At 49.0% G+C, this 19,866-nt stretch overlaps 2 protein-coding genes and 1 pseudogene across 2 annotated transcripts; all 3 read right to left on the reverse strand.

The window, feature by feature from the left end:
* Window positions 1–231: 231 nt before the first annotated feature.
* Window positions 232–4,503, reverse strand: LOC101971435 (SOSS complex subunit C pseudogene; annotated as a pseudogene).
* A 1,345-nt stretch (window positions 4,504–5,848) lies between these two features.
* LOC144366627 (uncharacterized) lies at window positions 5,849–12,735 on the reverse strand. The gene is made up of 4 exons (XM_078021115.1): window positions 12,647–12,735; window positions 12,366–12,455; window positions 7,574–7,750; window positions 5,849–6,101 (listed from the first exon to the last, which is right to left on the reverse strand). Exons 1-4 carry the CDS (start codon window positions 12,708–12,710, stop codon window positions 5,908–5,910), a joined length of 525 nt encoding a protein of 174 aa, XP_077877241.1. The 5' UTR covers window positions 12,711–12,735; the 3' UTR covers window positions 5,849–5,907.
* A 3,139-nt stretch (window positions 12,736–15,874) lies between these two features.
* On the reverse strand, window positions 15,875–16,923 carry LOC101962029 (olfactory receptor 2T27). The gene has a single exon (XM_005334144.2). The coding sequence runs from the start codon at window positions 16,841–16,843 to the stop codon at window positions 16,013–16,015; it is 831 nt and encodes a 276-aa protein (XP_005334201.2). The 5' UTR covers window positions 16,844–16,923; the 3' UTR covers window positions 15,875–16,012.
* Window positions 16,924–19,866: the final 2,943 nt, after the last annotated feature.

Consider the following 19,866-nt stretch of genomic DNA (forward strand, 5'->3'; position numbering starts at 1 on the left):
TTCATCAGGAAGCAGTTTGAAGATGTCCTCACTCATTTTTCCATAAAAATGAAATGTAGGAATTGACAGTGGGGAATTGTAGCAGTGTCCACTTTATGCTTAGAATATAACCCTTGCTGCTCGGCCAATGCAACTGATTTTTTTTTAATTTTAAATTTTCAGATAGAATGAACAATGAAACCATATACATACCATTTATGTAGTAATGCTAAATAAGACCATGTACAAATAAATGTGCAAGCCACCACATTCTTTATAATTACTTTGAATACCACTGTCACATCATTTATAATGGAGTGTTTATAAAAGATGCTTAAGACTGGTTGGTAATTTAGTTTTATCTTGGGTTTTCTTTTAAAATAATATGAGAATATTTATACATTTACAAAGAGTACTTCTGGATGATAACGATGACTATTAACTTGAAAGCTATATACTACATGAATCCTGTGGACTACAAATATAAACCTAACTTATTTAATCCTATGCATTCACATTTTTCAAAAGCATCCTCATTTATTTCAAGTTAAGTACTACAAATGGTTCATATAAGGCTATTGTGGACACAACGTACTCAGTTGTTAGGGGCTGATTTTACATGACTATCCAGTTCAGAGTTCGATTGAGAGCTAAAAATCAAATGGCATTACAGAAAATAAAGTCACTAAGCAGCATAATCAAATTTTCAGACAACCCAGCTTCTAAAGCTTTCATCATCCTAGTCCCCCCCACTCTTTTTGCTTTTACTTACATATTCCTTTCTTTTCAAGAAGCAAAAAAATATGTAAGTTCACCAGAATTCTGAATGTCACAGTGTGTATGAGAAACCAGCCTCTATCTCAGAGCAAAGCCTGTCCAAGGAAGGGGGCATGACTCTTGTCCTTGGAAAGACCCACAGAGCACTCCTAGGCACATACCCACCCTGCTGAGTTGTTTATCTACAAATAACAGGAGAGATATGCTGCACCAGGTGTCCCTAACTCAGTCAGGCTAGGTGAGCACCCATAGCAACCCCCTAGCAACCTCCAATCAGCATGAGACCGGGAAAATACCTGGGATGCCAGATGACTTCCCAGTAGTTTATGGTGGTTGATAACATGTTGGGAAACCATGTAGTTCAGCATGCACTCCCCTCGTGGACAATCAATCAGTTCAAACTAATCCCCTTCTGCTATGTGACCAGCGCTGGCTTTATGAAAGAAGGTTTGATTCATGAGTAAATACTAGGGAGTTTTAGATTAAAGAGACAAGACTCTTATTACCTTTAAAACCAGCTTCGGGAAGGCTTCTCCTAGATCCCGCCTCCAGCCACCTAATGCGGTAGTGAGGTTTACAGAAGAGACTAGTGAGAGAGAGAGAGAGAGGGAGTGGGCTTTTATTGGGGAATAAAAAATTCCAGGGAAAATTCCATCCAATGAAGGTTAAAGGTGGTAGCATCCCAAGATCAGGGGCGATGACTGGGTCTTCAGGGCAGTGCCAGACACGCCTCTGCACGGACAAGCCCTTGGACCTGGGAAAGGGTGGGGAAAGCTCTAACACAGCTGTGTCTAAGCGCCTCTCACCCAGCCAGGGAGGTAACTCAAATCACGTGCAAGGATGGCCTCCCACACCCCCTCTTGTACTAACCAATCACCCCTACCCAACCTGTTCCTGCCAGTGAATGTGCTAATCATGTTTTAGAGTTATGATTTTCCAGCGGTGTGTGATTATTTGCTAAGAGATATTATGATGTATATGAACTCCCTGCCTTCCCCAAAGAGTGTATAAAACTGCTGCAAACCCTGGACTCAGGGCCTCTCAGTGTCATCAGTTGCTGTGTGCACGCGGAGGATTGAGCTAGCTCACAATAAATACCTATTTGCTGCTTACATCGATCTTGGTCTCTGGTGGTCTTTTGGGGGTCCCGAACTTGAGCATAACATGTACAGCCCTGAATGAGAGGAGCTCTGGCATTGGGTATTACAAAGTAATTTTCATTACAGATGTTTTCTTCATTCTGGGTCAAGGCGAGGTCAAACAGGAAGAAAAAGATTTCCAAATGCAAAGTCTTGAGTTATGAAGTATCCAGATGAATGTGCATGGGCATGCTGCAAAGCTGCCTTCTGCTGGGCTGTGATATGCTGCTGTTCTGCATGACCCTGGAAGTCCTTATTAAGAGCTGGTCTGGAGAGTGCAATGCTAGCTCCAGGATTATTTGTTGAAGATTGGTTCTGCATAAGTAATTTTCATTTCTCTTTGTCCAGTTCTGCCACGATTGCAACTCTATTTTTGTTTTGAAAAACTTGTCCTGAAGGATTTGCTGCCATCTTCCTGTTTTCTGTTTCAATTATATTCAGAGGCAATGGATTAGCATTCACCCCAGATGCCTGAGCACTGGGGATGCCTGAGCACTGGGGAGGCCTTGCTGTGGGTGGCAGCTGTCAAGGTGGAACACACCACATAGAGACAGACAGGCAGAACCTCTGCAGTGTGCTGAACTACAACCTTCCCGCCCTCCTGCAACTGATTTTTTAAATGGACATGTTTCTTTCTCTTCCTCTCTCCCTGCTCCTCCTTAATCTCTCCACCTCCCTAATCTCAGGGGAAACAGGATTATCTTTCTCCCCTATTTTAGGCAAATTTATCACCCACCATAGGAAGGAAGGATTCCAGACTTTAGGGATGGTACCAGAGGGCCTCAGAAATGACAATCTCCCAAATTAACAGGTGAATTCAACTCCAGAGAGAAAACATGTGGAATGTAGCCTTTGACTCACCTCTTTAACCCTGGCCCCACCTCTTTCCTACTGATGGGCAGGATCAGAGCCTCAGGGACAGGAGCCTCTGTGCTTCTCCTTTGCTAGTAAAGCAAGAAATCTTCCTTTTTCTTTTCCCACAAAACCATGTCCTCGTGATTGGACTGGCATCAGGGACAAGGACTGAGCGTTCGGTTGCACCGTGACAGTGTCCACCTTAGTAATACAGTCCTGCTGCTCTGCCACTGTTACTCATTTTTAAAAGAAAATTTTCTTTTTCTTCCTCTCCTTCCCCCTCCATCCTCTCTACTCCCTAATTTTCGGTGGTGGTGGGGGGCATATGATGACCTTTCTTTGCCATCCTAGGCAGAGTATCTGTCCTTAAACACATTCTCACCACAGGAAGGAGGCAATCCGCTTTGGACATGGCAATAGAAGCTCTCAGAAATGACTATCTCCCAAATTAACAAGTGCATTCAACTCCAGAGAGAAAATAGGTGGAATGCAACCTTCACATCACCTCTATAAATGCCCCCTGTTCCTGCTGATGGGCAAAATCACTCTGTGGGACAGGAGCCCTGTGCTCCTCCTTTGCTAGCAAAGCAATGAAACTTTGTTTCTCTTTTCCCCAAACCATGTGCCCATTACTGAATTGGCATTGGGGACAAGGACCAAAGTTTAGGTGACAGTTTTGCCTTGAGGAGACTGAGACTGCTCCAAATAGAGCATGGCAGGTGGAGTATATGGCCACAGAGCTGGTGGGCGTCACTGGATCCTGGTTCACCAGCCTCACAAGCTTCTTGCTGAAGAAGGGCCAACAGGGTCAGAGGTCATCTGAGGATAGTCTGAGGAGATAGGGAGGGTCTGTGTGCCTGCTTGACCTGACTTCTCAGGATTCTTGGTAAAAACAAGCCATTTGGGGCAGTGCCAGGTGGTAACAAGCACAGATGGCCAAGAGTTAGGTCCTAGTTAGAAGGGAGGTAGGGGAGCTAGGTAGCATTTGATCAGGGAGAGAATCTGTGTCAGTGGCTAGGATAATGGGCCCCAGAACTGCTTTGGGCCTACAGGAGGGTGGCCCTTCTCCCTGAGGAGGGTCTTTATCTGGAGTAGAGGGCACAGTGGCATCTCAGGTCCCAGGAAAGATCTCATCTGTGCTGAGAGGAGGGCATGCCCTCAGTGTGGGGCTGTGGGGCCATCTGAAGCTAAGCTGCAGGGACACAAAGCCTAGACAGCAAACAGGAGACTGTCCCTAGCATGCTGGCTCCTCCTCCTTGTGCCCCAGGTAGGCCTCTGGCAACTTCCCCTCAGTACCACAGGTTGCCAGGGGAGGTTTTCTGAGAACCTGCCCCGGAGGCCGTGAGTTGGCACAGAAACAGGCAATGCCAGGCTAGCACCAGGTCTGCTCTCTTCTCCACATGACTTGAGAGTGGCAGCAGGGACTCCCAGGGTGACACAGTCAGCTCCTTCCCCCTGCCCTGCAGAGAGGCCAGCAGGCAGCTGAAGTAACCAAGGTCACGTGAGCTATATCTGGCCTCCTGCCTCACACCTTCTGAGCCAGAGCCACCTAGGCTGGCCAAGGCCCCTCGATTCATGGACTTCCATCGCAGGTGAGGAAGCGTCTGCTGGCCATGGGAGGAAAGGTATCCAGGAGCTGGCAGACAGGGCACATGTGTGTCTGGTGATTCTCATGAGACCCTAGGCCTCAGGAACTGCCAGCAGCAGAAAGGTTGTGTTATGACCCAGGAAAGCCTTGGCCACCTCTGAAGGTGAGCTGCAGGACAAGGAATTAGTTTGATTACAAAGTTAAAAAAAAAAAAAACAAAAAAACCCCTCATTATTTGACCCATATTGTTGTTCCATTCAGAGGAGCTGCCCTAGAAAGTAGGTGGATATTCTATCATGGGCACAGTGGCAAAAAGCAAATTAACTTAGTTTTATAAAATTGATTTCAGTACAAATGCAAATATTAGACTTATCTATTTTTAAATTAAGGAAAGAGTTTTGATCCATCAAAGAAATTTTAAAAACGGGGTAGGCTAAACAGAACTTCAGTTGTCCCTGGTTTCTTTGCCCTGCCAAAGGTAGACAAGGGGCACAAAAAGAAGCAAATGCATCCAAGAGTTCAAGAAATAACACTGGGCACAACAGGGAACAGAAGGTATAAGCACACAGATAGAGCCATGGGTGGGGCACAAGTGCAGGTACCAGCCAAGGGAAGAGCAGGGGAAGCCGTGTTTGGGATCCTCCCTCTGTGGACATTGCTCACCACTGGCCTGGCCCTTTCCTGTGTCCACTTCTCAATCTTCCGTGCTGGGCTCTGGCACCAGTGAGGGCCTTCTGTGCAGCTCCAGGCTGAGGTAGGTGTGTGCTCAGGGAACCCCATGGCCAACCCTGGGCCATCCTCAGTGACAAGCAGGTAGCAGCTTGGGCCCTGCATCTCTCCTCCTCCTGGCAGCCTCCTGGCTGGCTCATGGTGCTGGCAGCACCAGTGCCTAGTGGGGTGCCCTTGAGGAGGGGCCATGGGCCTGAGGCACAGACATGGGAGGAGGATTCTAATCTTGGGGCAGGTGCCCCGACATGTTCCTGATAGTGTGCGAGGTGGGGTGCCACAGGCCTGTGTGGACCACCCTGTGCGGACCACCCTATGCAGTGCCAGGGCACAATGTGTCCACTACGGGCAGCACCTTGGCCTCTCACAGAAGGTGGCTCCAGTCTGGCCATGGTTACTCGGGGCTCTTCCCCCATGCCCCCTCCGGTAGACCACACCAGACCACCAGAGCCTCTGCCAGTTCCCCATCTGTGTGTCCCAACCATTGCAGCATACTGCACAGTTCTCCTCAAAGTTCATCTGAACCTCACCTCCCTGATCCAATCCACCCTCCATCACCTCTACCCCGTGTGCAAACCAGTCCCTACAGCTGCTCCTGACAATGGTTTCTGAGCTCTGTCCTGCCACACGTCCTGTTTCAAATGCTCAGAAACCTCGAGGGTCAGAACCTGACATGGCCTGGGCCACTTTGAGTGTGGCTGGGTACACAGCATGTGAACCTTGCCGAATGAGTAAACAGACAATTGGAAACACCCACGGAGGAAGGGGCAGTCAAGGAAGGGCATAGGAACAAGCAGTGCAAGTTTAATCCACAAATGGAGGCGGCTGGGCCCTCACAGGAGCTCAGTGAATCAACTTCCCCAGGAAGAACACAAAGAAGATGGGAGGTGTGGTTCTGACTCTGGTCCCTGTTCCGAAGGGTGACCTGCAACTCTTACTCTCGTTAGAAACTGGAAAACCCATATAAGTAGTTATCGTCTCCGTGCATTGGTCTGCTTGTGCACACTTCTTCAGTTCAATGGGCACTTTGCTAAAACCTGTAAGAAACCAGACATGAGACTCTTCTTTTCCTCCTCCTCATCTAAACTTCCCTCCATCCACAGAATGGTCTTGAACAGGGCAGAAATCAGCCACTCTCCTGTGTGATGCAACCAATACTGACCTCTCTAGCAGAGGCATGGGCTGGCAGATATCATCCCAACAAAAGGGCCTGCAAATCCCTAAGCTCCCTCACACCCTGAGTCAATCAAGTATTTCTCTATCTTCTTACATGACGTGACTGAGCCTTCTAGCCCATGTTAGCACTTGGGGATGTAACATGAGCTCTATACCAAAGGCAACGGAGGTGAAGAGTCCTGATGCTTTGTTACAGCATCCTGGAGACCACCACATGCAGGGTGCCGGGTACCTGTGCTGCAATCATGCGCTCCGTATGATCTTGAGGACAGAGCTAACTTCCTCTTACTCTTGGTCTGAGGATCCTATTAATAAATAGCAATAGCCATCAAAAAGCTCTTTTAAGTTGTGTGTGGTGGCTCAGCCCTGTAATCGAAGCGGCTTGGGAGGCTGAGGCAGGAGATCTCAAGTTTAAAGTCAGTCTCAGCAATTTAGCAAGACCCTCAGCAACTTGAGAGAGACCCTGTCTCAAAATAAAAACAAAACAAACAAAAAGGCTGAGGATGTGGCTCAGTGGTTAAGTGCTCCTGGGTTCAATTCCTGGTACCAAAACCCCCCCAAAAAACCCTATCACTTTACTCATGTTCTCTGCCTTTCAAATCCCTTCAGATACATTCCTTCATATGGCAGGCACTATGCTCTTGATGATTCTGTCTCATTTCCTTGGGACATCAAGAGCAATCTAGGGATGGCTGTTTTAGATAAAGAATCATGTTACACAAACTTCAGGAAGCAAAAACTTCAGACCAGCCAATATCACCAGGCCCTGTCATCACCTCCCCGACGATGACTTCAGGAAGCCTGAGTTCCCCAGAGTCAGAGAAGTAAGAAGGTGAAAAAGAGCTCCAGAAACAACCCAACCCCATGGCCTTGAGCCTCCTGTCTGCAGGCTACATCACAACACCACTGCTAATTAATTTCTAATGTATGTCTTTAATTAAGAATTTTGTATTAATTTCTTATAGAAAGTAAATTATGCTTAATGACCACTTTGAAGAAAGTTTAAGTTTAGTCACTGCCTCTCTCCATAATTTTTACTTTGAAAATTAAAAACCCAGAGAGAAAGGAAAAAAAAACCAAACCAAACCAACCTACACTGGGTTAAAAAAAATCTCACCAAGGCTGCAGAGAACGGATGTTCATCAGTACGCTGAGCCACTATCCAGGTGCTAACAAATCCTGTCAATAAACACATTCAGACTCACAGACGGATGAAGGGGAAAAGCTTTCTAAGCAGGTGGACAAAAGCAGGACTGTCCTTAATCCGGCCCTCTGTCAGCCTGAGAGGGCTGCTCACTGTCCCAAATACCCTGAACCGCCGCCTGGAGAGTACCTGTGTCAATGACTCCGGAGAACTCCACACACTGGGTTCTGTCTGTGGCACACCACTTGAACTCTGCCTTGCACAGTCTTCCCTTCACTGCAAAGCACGTTGGGCACCTGAACCCGTTGGAGGCAAATTCATCAATGTCTTTCTCCTCAAAGTCACTCATTTTAATCTCCCAGGAGACTGTTAAGGAAATAAAAAAAAAATAGGGAAACCTGGATGGTACCCACCACCATCTGGAGAATGTACTCATGCTCTTGAATGGCCTCTCAAACTCACCTGCCCCCTCCCTGCTGCCCAGACCCTGCATTCCTCGGGTGATACTAACTCGGTACTGTGGCACCACAGAAGTCCTTGTCCTCAAGTAGCCTACTTTCTCATGGGGGAGATAAATGAAACCAGGAAGGAACTAAGAGGACCCAGTATATCAGAAAATGATAAAGGCTTCAGAGGAGCAGAACACAGTCGAGTGCAGGTGGCACCCACAGGGTGGGCAGAGAGGCCCCTCTGGAAGGGGTGGTTTCGTCAGAGGAGGCCTGGAAGAGGTCTAGTTCCAAACACTGGCACACAATAATCTGATTTTACAGGTAGAGGTCACAGATATGGCAAACACAGCATGCTTAAAGAAGGGGCCCCAATGACAAGGAGCCTTAGCTCCTCCTGCTTTCTGTCTCTGGGGCTCCCTCATGTCATGGAGAACGAAGGCAGCTCCCTGCCCCTGACCATGTGTCTCTACTGCCACCTGCAGTCACCACAAAAGTCTCTCAAAGATGCCCAGGTAGAGCAGGAGTGCAGGGAATTACAGACTGAGAAGTGGAAAACTTGAGAAGGTAAGGGCAGGGGAAGTGGGGAGTAAGAGCAAGGTACTTACCTGCAGAATTCTTCTCAGGCTCCCAAAAGGCAGATTGTCTTTGTTTACCACCCCGCCCCCACCCGTCAGGAGCTGCCTAGCTGCTCAGCTGCTATCCCCAACAAGGTGAGTGTAAGTGGCACCCAGGGGACATGCACTCTGGAGCCTGTACATCCTCTCCCCCTTGCATGAATCCCAATTCTCTTGCTCAAGTAGACAGAGGATGTGGCAGGCAGCCCTCAGAGGTGGTGGGAACAGGGGGCCTGATCTTTACCACGTGTATATCTATACACACAGCCCCGGGGAGCAAGGAGATCAGCTGGGGACCATGGCTGCAGCCTCTCAGAGCTGCCATTCCCTGGTATGGAACTTGGAGAAGTGTGACAATTACAGGACTGCTGGGTTTTTCCTGGAGGTATACTTGTCGGGGCAAGAGGATGGAATGTACATATATTCTGGTGGAGCTTTAAAATTTTCTTTTGCTCTTGAGAAAACAAAAAGACCCATCATGGAAAGTGCTCAAATCACAACAAAAAAGCAAGCTCTGAACAGCGTAGTAAAGTAGGGAACTTCTGGTTACATATGGAGGTAATTCCCACTCTGCTCCTCTCCCTGGAGCTGATTCTCTATGCCCATGAGGAGGCTGACTCCCAGGGCAATAGTGAAGGAGGTCCAGTTACGGACCTAAGTCCGCCTCGACTCTATTCTGACTTCTTTTTTTTTTTTTTTTTTTTTTTTTTTAGAGAGAGAGAGAGAGAGAGAGAGAGAGAGAGAGAGAGAGAGAGAGAGAGAGAGGGAGGGAGGGAGGGAGGGAGGGAATTTTAGTATTTATTTTTAGTTTTTCGGCGGACACAACATCTTTGTATGTGGTGCTGAGGATAGAACCCGGGCCGCACGCCTGCGCTACCGCTTGAGCCACATCCCCAGCCCTGTCTGACTTGTTTTTAACTTGAGTTCTTCTGAGCTGTTCTTTTCAGCACTTATCTTGGCTCATAGGAACAACAGTTCTGATGGACACACATCTGTGACAAGAGTCAAAACTATGCTCAGGCAATAGTAATGTTCTTATTCTGTACAAGGCTTGGCCTGCCCAATCTCGAGATGATGAAGGACCAGACCTCGTCTAGCTAGTGTCACCTGCTCTGGCAGCTGTGCAAAGCTTCCGGCTCTGCAGACCTCCACCCCTAGCCCTCATCCCCTTTTTTAAAAAACCTTGTCCCTGTCAGTTGCTCTAGGACAGGGCTAAAGATATGGGTCCCTGTCTTCCTGATGTAGTCATGCTATATGATTAAAGTTCCTCCATGCATCTCACCATTACCTTTCTGCTTGGTTTCATGGGGAGGGTTTGATCTGATTCATTGGGACCCCCCAGAGTGGAGCTTCTAGCTTGGGACTCTGGCAACACTGGCAGAAATTATGAGAGGGTGTGTTGTGCAGATCCATAGCCTCTCTGCTCTCTCAACCACGGTTGAGATTCCACACCATCTTCAACACAATAATCTAGGAAAAGGCTTTCATTTGTCTTTTTAGTATTTTCTTTTTAGCTCTGGACTTTGGTTTCTATTAAAATGCTGAGCACCCCAGGTTGGTTACCCACACTCTTCATACCTATTCAGTGAAAGAACACTGATTGTCTTAACCTTTTCGAAAATAAGCTTTGGAAATTACAGTGAAGCTGGCTTTGGACTTTGGAGGAGGCACTGTGGAAGCCTTTGGTCCACCCTGGTCCAGGTGCCTTGACTGGAGAAGCAGAAAACTGCTGACTTCCGGAATCAGAATATCCTGAAAACAGGATGTTCTTTCTAAGGCTCACCAAGAGTGCTTCCCGAGAGACAAGGAAACACAGATCATTCCCCTCAGCTATTTGCAAAAATGTCATGTTCATTCCCTTTTAATTTTGCCTAGAGTCCTGCAGGCTGCCTTGGAGAACTGCTTGCTGAAATAATAAAATTGAGCAACTCAGCACCTATGGTTACTTGTAATCACAGCTCTGGCTCCGAGTCCTGAGAACCTGCATCCTTGTTCATTTTATCTCTAGTTTTGAGTAAACCTCACATCATCGCTCATTCTTCCTAACAAAAGGAAGAGCCAGTCACACTGGGACTTCACTTCATCGTGGGGGTGGTCCCCTGACTTCTGCTCTGGAACAACCTTGTCTCTGGGTTTTTCATCCACCGTGTTCAGAGTTCAGCTGGTCTGGCCTGGCAAGGCCCAATATGAGAGCAGGAATGACAACTCCTGAAGAATGGAGAACAGGGCTTGAAGGTTCAAAGTCCCAAGATAAACTATATTTTGCCTAAAGCTTTTCCTCAAAATAAATAAATCAAGTGATTTTTCTCTAACCTATTCTTAGAAAGCAGGAGAAAAATCAAGAAAGAGTAGGAACTTTATGTAAAACTATGCTGACTTTTTAAATCTAAAGTCCTAAATGTCATATATCAAAGGCTACATGTTAACAGACCCACTGTTTTATAAAATTCTCTTCTTCTACCCAACAGGTGAGACTTGGGACCTTTTAAGCACTGTCCCAGCCCCAAACACTGACTGCATGGTCCAATCTGATTAGTAATGTCAACTGACCTGAGTGAGACCTTATCCTGGTCTCACTCTTCCCCATCTAAGAGACCTTTAAAGAACACCAGCTTTTCCTGGACTGGCTGAAGCTTTACTTCAAGACCCCTCTGTACTATGGGCTCTAACAAACTTCTTGGTCTGTAGGCTGATCCCATTCCATGCCTCTCTTGAACATGCCAGTCTTCCTTTCTAAACCTAACATTAAACTGTCTCATTAGAAATTCCTACTAAGTGACAGTGTTTCTGCTGTCATGTCTGATCCACTAGTATGGGGTGGGGAGAAAGAGCAGGTGATGAAGAGTCTATTTTCAGTCACGGAGAAGAGCAGTTAAGAGGCTGAAGGAAAAAAGAAAAAGCATGAGTTGGTGGGATTGGCAGTCAACAGCCTCCAATCCCTGAAATGGTGGACTAACAAGGTGATGGTGGAGGCTGGCTTGAGAGGACCTGGGAATAATGGGGAATATGAAAATGATATGGGCACGATGGGTATGGTGGTACACACCTGTAATCCCAGTGGGTGGGGAGGCTAAGGCAGGAGGATCGTAAGTTCAAAGCCAACCTTAGCAACTTAGCAAGGCCCTGTCTCAAAATATAAAACAAAACAAAAACAAAAGGTTGGGGATGTTGCTCAGTGGTTAAGCATCCCTGGGTTCAATCCCCAGTCAAAAAAAAAAAAAAGACCTGGGCACAGGTGAACCCAGGGATAGTTAGATGTTCCCAAATACCCCTTACCCTTAAACCAAATTCAATGATAAACATTTCAGCTGCTCCTTCCTTCCCCATACATGTCATCTTTGGGGGAAAGGGGAACAAAAACAAAACAAAAGAATAAAACCTCCACCACAACACAAAGCTACTCTTTAATAAGAGCTTCTTGAGTGCCAGGCATTGGGCCTGCAGCTTCACCAGCTCACACATTCTTTGCCACTCCAAGAGGCAGGTGTCAACTGTTCCGATGACTGTATCTACACACCCGGTGGTCAGCACTGGCTGATCTGGAGGCCACAGGCAGATCTGTCCCCATCACACTCACTAGACTGGGAGCATTTTGATGTCAGACTCTGTGTCAACTCCTTCACTGCAGGTACCACGCAGAACACAGCACCAGACTAAGGAAGATGGCACTGAAGGGGAAATGCAGCTGGGAATACAGGGGACACTGTAGTTGGTAGTGCATGGGGTAAGAGAGATTGAGGCCAAGATGTGGGAATTCAGGAAAGTGAGGGTAGAAATGAAGGGGTAGGGCTGGAATGCAGGATGGGCAGAAGAAAGAGAAAGCAGGCCTGGGGTGGGCGTGCAAATGCAGAAGGGAAGGGGGATGCTGGGAAGGGAAGAGAGCTGGGGATCTGGATACCTCAAAAGGCGCTAGCTCACCTGCGACGAGGGGCACCACAGCGAGGCTGCAGACCAGGAGCAGGCTGCCCGGAGCTGGGGGGCACATGGCTGTGGCTGGTGTGGTCCTCTCTGCGGAAGAGAAGCCCTTAAGCTGCGCGCCTTTGCTGGGAGCCCGACCTCCAGGGGGCAGACCTGGGCGGCCTCGAGCCTCCGAGGGCCCCGCACTATGTGGGCCAGCGCGCTCTGTTGCACACAAGGACGCAGTGGTGGGCTGAGCCCCGAGGGTGAGTGGGGGTGGCACCCTCCCAGTGGCAGCCTACCTGGCGGCCACCCACTGCACGTGGCTCCCAAGGCAGAACGCCAGGGCAGGACACCACAGCGCATGTGCGGGGCAGAACGTCATGGTCCGAGGTTCTCATTGGTCGCCTGCTTGCTCTGCCCGCCTTCCCGGAGCCTGAGCCAATGAGACCCCGAGGCCCTTTCCACACGTGACTGGAGCCTGGGAACTCTTTTCACATTGCACAGAGTTGGGGGAGCTCCAGCAGCAGTAGGTCCTGCTTCTGGAGCAGTCCCTCCCCACAGAGGTGTGCTCCTGTGCGCGGCCCGGCCCCTCTTTCTTACTGTGAGAACCCCCAGAGGGAGCGTGGCACTATGCTTCATTCCTCACGGGCAGTTCTGGCCTCCCAGACGTGCCCTCCTAGCAGCTGTGCACCTGGAGCAGCCCTGGAAGTTCATGATGCTTTCCAACACTTCCGCCCTTCTTGAGCTTTGGGAGAACGGGGGCCTTGTGCATGTGCATGATGTGTGTGTCCCCAGGAGTCACTAGGCCAGTGCCTTGGACGTGAACACAATATTAGTATGTGCTGAATGAATGAAGGATTCCTTCTGCCCGTGAAGTTATAAAGTCTTGGTTATAAAGTCTTCCAGCTTCCCCATTGCTGTTCTGAGGCCTTGCTTTTTCAGCTGCAAAAACACTACTCTTTTTTGGAAGCAATCTAAATATGGATCAGTGGACGGATGAATGGATAAGGAGAATGTGGACTATACATCAACCTTAAAGTAGAAGGATCTCTTACCATAGGCTGTAACATTGATGAACTTTGAGGATATTTTTCCATAAGAAATAAGCAAGTCACAGGAACAACCCTGCACAATTCCCTTATATGAGGCATTTGAAGTGAACCGTAACTACCAGGTGGGAGAAGGGGAAAGGGAATTGCAAAATGAAAAATATTTAGAGATCTTTGTTGAACAAAATTGAACATACAGTTAACACTACTGTATTGTACACTTAAATCGTTAATTTATGGATTACAATCATCATCATCATCATCATCATCATCTACCCTACATCACACTATTTATTGTAGTAGATTCACCAGCCCATGAAGGTCCAGTCCAGTGGAGCTGCAGGCACTTGAGGATGCAGTGCCCATGTGGCTGGAGTGAAAGTCAGCTTTGACATGCTGTTGGCAAGGAGGGGGCTTGCAGCTGAAATGGGTCAGGCCTTCCTCTCTAGGCCTGGGGAGTCCACGTAAGATCTGCAGCAAGAGGAAAGTGCTAGAGAGGGAGTCTGGGTGACGTGGTCCTCTGGCTTAGTCTCATAATGAACAATTCATGGTGGAGTCCTCATTTAGACACAGTGACAATGTTTTAGGTTTTGGAGTTAGAGGTTGTGTGTCAGCAGCAGCTGTGAGGATTAAACGGAGCATGAAGCATTGCAAAGGGTTTATTGTAGCACAATACACCTTGCATAAAATTCACCATCTCAATACCCATACACCAGTGGCATCTATAAATTTCACAATGTGGTGCAGCCACCATTTTTCTTCACTCCCAAAATGAAACCTGGGCAGGTTTCTCCTTTCCATTTCTCCCTTCCCAGACCTCCAGAAGCCATTAATGACTTTCTCTATGGATTTGCCTGTTCTGGTCATTGGGTACAAATTGACCACTACCGTTTCTAGTATTTCACATTTGATTTTCACTCCATAGAATGCTTTGAAGGTTCATCCTTGAAAGTTGCTGTAGTTTGTAACAATACTGCATTATTTTTTATGGCTGAATAATATTCAGTTGTGTGAATATTCATCAGCTGGGACACACGGGAAGGCTCCCTGAAGACATAGTACCTCTGCTGAGGAAGGAAAGACGTGCAGGGGTTCACCCAACACAGTGAGCCAGCAGCACCTCAGGTGCAAGAACGCCCTGCTCTGCTGGTGACCAGGAAATGGGAGGGAGTAGGGGAGAGAACAAGGAACTGATGGGAGCCCAGGAGGGCTGGGAGCTACAGGGCTTTGTGGACAGAGAAAAAGATGTTTTCCTTCAAGAGATTCATATTGTTGTTCTTCCGTGTTTGTAAGAACCACAGATCTGTTTTTAGGGAGCTTACGTTGTCATGAAGACAGGCAGTAAGCAATATAAGGAACTGACATGTGATCTGTTAGGAGGTGACCATGTAGGAGCAGTGGAATTGCCAAGGAGTTTGAGGTGGAGGAGTGGGATTTGTTCATGTATTTGCATTTAGAGATCCTGTAGGCTAAACCTTGGGAACAAGCCGCAGGTGAGTTAGGAGGGCAGTGTGAGAAAGGACAGTGAGACCTGGTGGAATTTCCTGCATTCTCCAGGTAAGGGGTCCCCTGGCACGACAAACTTGGGGTGCCTTTGCAACATGCGGAGGGGCATTGGGTGTGGGTGAGGAGCTCAGGAGACGTCTGGCAGGTCTGTGAATACGTATGGCGACTTTGGTCAGGTGGTAAACAAGGCCATGTCCTTGAGCAGGAGTGCCTGGAGAGAGTGTGGGAAGGGCCTTGTACAGACCCAGCACCTTCACACTCATGGGTAAGTAGTGAGCCCCAGGGAGGAGGGCAAGTGCCGAGGGAGGGAGAAAGGGTTTTCGAGAAGTGGAAGCTGGATGGAACCAGCGCTGGGTCCAGGTAGTAAATGTCCTCTGAGCTCATCCCTTCATCCAGCAGTGTTTATTAACCAATCCATGTGCCAGGTGTCTTCCAGAACTAAGAATAGGTAACTGATAAAGCGTAGCCTCTGCTAGCCTGACCTGCTGTGCTAAGGGGAAAAAGGAATGTGGAACACACCCGGGGTTAGGAGGTGTGGGTGCAGGTGGGTGCTGTTTGGGTGGAGGGATCCGGCACTGGGGCAGCTTCTGAAGGCAGTGGAGGAAGGGCCTGGGATGGTGGGAGGAAGCCCCAGGCAGGGTGTTGGGTGAAGGGGGTCTGGGGGCTAGAGCAGTGTGGGCAGTGTGGCCACAGGGGTGAGGGGGAGGGAAGTGCAGAGGAGTGGGGAGATGCCTGGGGCAGCGGGCTCTGTGGGGTCTTTGGCTTCTATGGCAGGTGGGAAGGGAAGCCTTGGACCTCCAGTGACACCGAGACTCTGGTTGCTACACCCACAAAGGAAGCCTAAAAAAGAAGCCCCAGTTGTAGTTTGTTGAGGTGGCAGGGAGTGGGAAGGATTTACCAAACAGTTCTCTGAAGGGGAAAGCCTAGCAGCTGGGGAATGAGAGGCTTCTCCTCTCACTTGTCTGTGTAACTCTTGTCTCAGAAGGGAATCTCAGAAATAAGATCCTGGGGTCCTAGACACTGAGGACTTTCCAACTTGGTCAGCACTCCTGCCTTGGTGCATACAACTGGACTAAGGGCTCTGACTTGTCACCTTGTCTCTGCTGGGTCTCAGGCATTCCTGCAGACTCCACACCTTGCTATGACCTTTTTCATGGCTCCAGTCACTTCCTTGTTCCTCAGGCTGTAGATGACAGGATTAAGCATGGGTGTGAGGACCGTATAGAAAACAGACACCACATCATCCTGGCCAGGAGAGTGGTAGGTTGCAGGTAGCATGTAGGTGTAGACCAGGGGTCCGTAGAAGAGGTTGACAACTGTCAGGTGGGAGGAACAGGTGGCCAGGGCCTTCCGACGTCCCTCCACGGAGTGCATCCGGAGCACAGCCACCAGGATGAGGGCATAGGAGGTGGTGATGAAGGTGATGGGCACCAGGAGGACCACCACACCGGTAACAAAGAGCACCTGCTCATAGGTCTCTGTGTCTGCACAGGCCAATGTCAGCAGCGAGGGCACTTCACAGAAGAAGTGGGAGATCTTCCGAGAGCCACAGTAGGGGAACTGAAGGGTCAGTGAGGTTTGGATGGAGGCATTGAGGGACCCTCCCAGCCAGGAGGCTGCGACCATGAGCAGGCAGACGCGGCGGCTCATGAGCACCGGGTAGTGCAGAGGGTTGCAGATGGCCACATAGCGGTCGTAGGCCATGAGGGCCAGCAGGAGGCACTCAGCAGCTCCCAGGAACATGAAGAAAAACATCTGTGCCCCACAGCCCCCGAAGGAGATGCTTGTCCAGCCGAAGAGGAAACCCACTATCATCTTGGGGACAGTGACTGACGTGAAGAAGATGTCCAGGAAGGACAGCTGGCTGAGGAGGAAGTACATGGGCGTGTGCAGCCGGGCCTCAGCCCAGATCAGCAGCACCATGGCCGTGTTGCCGGCCATGGCAAGGATGTAGATGAGTACCACTAGGCTGAACAGGAACAGGTGTGTTTGGCTCTCGTCAAAAAGGCTGGTGAGGACAAATCCTGGGATGGAGGAAAGGTTCCAGGGTCCTCTGCTTGCCTCCTGCCATGCCTCCCTGTTAGGGGAAAGGGAGCCAGCTCACCAAGGACCCAGCAGGCACCTTCACTCAGGGAAGGAAAGGTGGAGGTAAAGGTAGCAGGACAGCATGGGAGCCCGAGGGGGCAGCAGAAGGTATTCACAGGTTCTTGGACACAAGGAGTCTCCATTGTGTGGGTGGACACTCCTTCACAATGGAAAATGACTACAAAAGGCCTGGCACATGGCCAGAGCAGTGTCCAGAGGGAAACTTTAGCACCACATGTGCATTCTGGAAGAGAGGAAATGCTAAAAACCAGTGATGTAAGTATCCATCTCAGAGAGTCAGGAGAGGGACAGCACGTTGCAGTGCCCCATGTTTAATAAAATGTGCATAGTTAATATTTTTAATCCCAAGTAAACAGAAAAGCAAATGCATGTGGGGAAAGATTTTAAAGACTTTTACTTTCAACTAACCTGAAGACTACATCCACAAATATATAAGTTATATGATTCAGAATTCTCATTTATGTGGGGATCCATGTGAGACATTTCCCTTGGATATGGCTGTGTGCCCAGGTCTGGTGAAAAAGTGGTCTCCACAGCTGCATAGCTGTGCTGTGCCAGGTCCTCCAGCTGTCTTGTCCCCCAGGAGTCCTGGGTTGGCATTGTGCTTGGGTGCAGGGGGTGTTTTTATGTAGGGTTTTGGGAGTATGTTCTCATCCTCAATCAATTGTGCTTTCTCCTTATTTCAATAGTTCTATGATAACTGAGGTTTGTCTTCGTAAGAATAGCCTTTATAAATTTTAAATAAAGATCATTCAGGTAGAGTTGCATGGCAAGGAACATCAGGCTCAGCTATGGTGGTAAGGCTGCCTTCAGGCATCTTAGGAGGCAGGCAGGAGGGGAACCAGAGGTGAGGCCATAGAGAGTTGGTGAACCCCTGCTCTATTGTCAAAGCCCTGGGCTACCGTGCCTGTAGGAACCCTGGTCCCAGCACCCTGAGTCCCAGGGCATGCTTGAGCTCTAGCTTAGGTCTACAGCAGATGACTCAATAGAGGGTTGGGAGGGGAGTGAGATGAGCTGCAGGGTTCTGTAAAGGAGCTGAGGCTGTGAGAGAGGCTGGAACTGGTGGACCAGCTGGAGGGAGGGCAGCACAGTGTCTTGGAGGCACACCAGAGATATGACAATCCTGCATGCCAGCAGGGCCCTGGGGTCCACCAGGGAATCTGATCTCTGAGACTGGGCTTCCAGGCTGCTGTGGTGGGCCTGAGTGGGGACCCACTGACTAGACCGCTGCACTCATCTTACATGCTGAGGCCAGGATCTTCCTTGCCCACAGTTGGACAGCTAGGAGCCACTGCAGGAGCCGTTGTCCCCAAGGGGCTTCCTGCTCTTCCTGCTATAGCAGGAGTTCCCCCTTCTCTACATCCCTGAACTACCAGACCCAGGCTGGTGGTTGGTCCTGGGTGCACAGGTCTCAGATCTGACTCAAGCAAGTTCAGAGCTTGATTATCCCAGGGTCCCATAGTCCCCTCCCAAAGCTGAGCACAGAATTGCCACTGTTAAATCCAAGTGTTCCATACCAGGCTCCTAGTGAAGATGGAACATACTGCTTCTATTTTCCATATTTTGTAGTGCATCTTAGAGTCTCAAGAGTCTAGAGCCTGCATCTTCCAGGACTGGCTGATTCCTGGACATGGGGAACAACTGGTCCATCAGCTGCCTCTGACATGTAGACCATTCAACTGGAGCTTGTGCCCCTCACCACCTGCCTGTGCCAGGCTCCTACAGTTTGGGCCACTATCCTGTCCTGGATAGCCCCAGGACAAGGTGCTGGGCAACTAGAGACCACCCCATAGCCCAGAGTGTGTCAGAATCATTCAAACTATGCAATCTGAAGCTTGTGCCATTGCTAGCCCTCCCTTGCCTGTTGCATCCCACAAAATACCCAACAAAGGCTTTGCCGATTCCATACTCAGCCTCCCAGTGGATCAACCCTGCTGCCTCTGAGTGGCATGCTCACTCCTCTTGGGAACTGTGAATCAAAGTCATCTTTCCAGGCAGTGCCTTACCTGACCCGAATAAAAATGATCTCAGGTACATTTAGAAAGTTCCCCTAAAGAGAATTTTCTCATGTCCTTGTTTTAGGCTAGCTTGTTTTCTGTCTTTAATGTCTCAGAAGCATTGGATTTAGCATCGGGAAGGAATCTGGTCCCACATCCCTATTTTGTTGGTCACAGTATAGCTCCGAACCTTGGCCAATAGCTCTGGACCTTGCAGGCCACATCTGAAGTCCTTTACCTCAGCATTAGGAGCACCTGAGGCTGGCTAATTCCTTGCCACTGGGTGCGGTCATTGCACAATATTTAGCAGCATCCCAGACTCTGCCCTCTAGGTGGCAGTAGCAACCCTTCCCAGGGATGTCACCTGCAGGGCATTAGCACCAGTGGTGAGATCCTCAGTGGTGGAGCGCCCCCCATGTTAGGACAGGCTGAACTAAGTTGTCTGCAGGCATGCCAAACAAAGTTAGCTGCAGGGTGATCTGGCCACTCAAACCCCCTCTGTCTGGTTCTTTATCTAACCTGTTTGCTTCAAGTCCAAATGCTCAAGCCCTCATTCAAGGCTGGACGCTTTGCCCCCCTGCTCAAGGCTGAACACTTAACCCCCCTTGTATCAACAAGGCAGCTTGCAAACCCAGAGACCCTGTTAGATTTAGGCATACAGCAGAAGGACTATAAAAACCTTCCCCTGCCCCCCCCTTTTCTCCTCTTTTACACTGCTACAATAAAGACCTCTTGGTCGCTCTGAGTGTTGTGGTCACTTTCCTTTCAGTTATTGTCCTCTCCCTTGCCTCCTCCTTCACCAGGGCAAATAAGAACAACAGCTCACATGATTAAAATCCTGGTCAGTTGGATGTCCTTTGC

Source organism: Ictidomys tridecemlineatus, chromosome 1 (genome assembly GCF_052094955.1).
Source record: "Ictidomys tridecemlineatus isolate mIctTri1 chromosome 1, mIctTri1.hap1, whole genome shotgun sequence".
Classification (NCBI taxonomy): domain Eukaryota; kingdom Metazoa; phylum Chordata; class Mammalia; order Rodentia; family Sciuridae; genus Ictidomys; species Ictidomys tridecemlineatus.

What these genes read in the sequence shown, in the direction of transcription:
- LOC144366627 (XM_078021115.1), bottom strand. Translation starts at nt 12,710, where the DNA reads ATGCGCTGTGGTGTCCTGCCCTGGCGTTCTGCCTTGGGAGCCACGTGC. An exon ending in GTGCAGTGGGTGGCCGCCAG is followed by an intron (nt 12,456 to 12,646) that starts GTAGGCTGCCAC and finishes TCTCTTCCGCAG; the next exon opens with AGAGGACCACACCAGCCACA. An exon ending in TGTGGTGCCCCTCGTCGCAG is followed by an intron (nt 7,751 to 12,365) that starts GTGAGCTAGCGC and finishes TTTCCTTAACAG; the next exon opens with TCTCCTGGGAGATTAAAATG.
- LOC101962029 (XM_005334144.2), bottom strand. Translation starts at nt 16,843, where the DNA reads ATGGCCGGCAACACGGCCATGGTGCTGCTGATCTGGGCTGAGGCCCGG.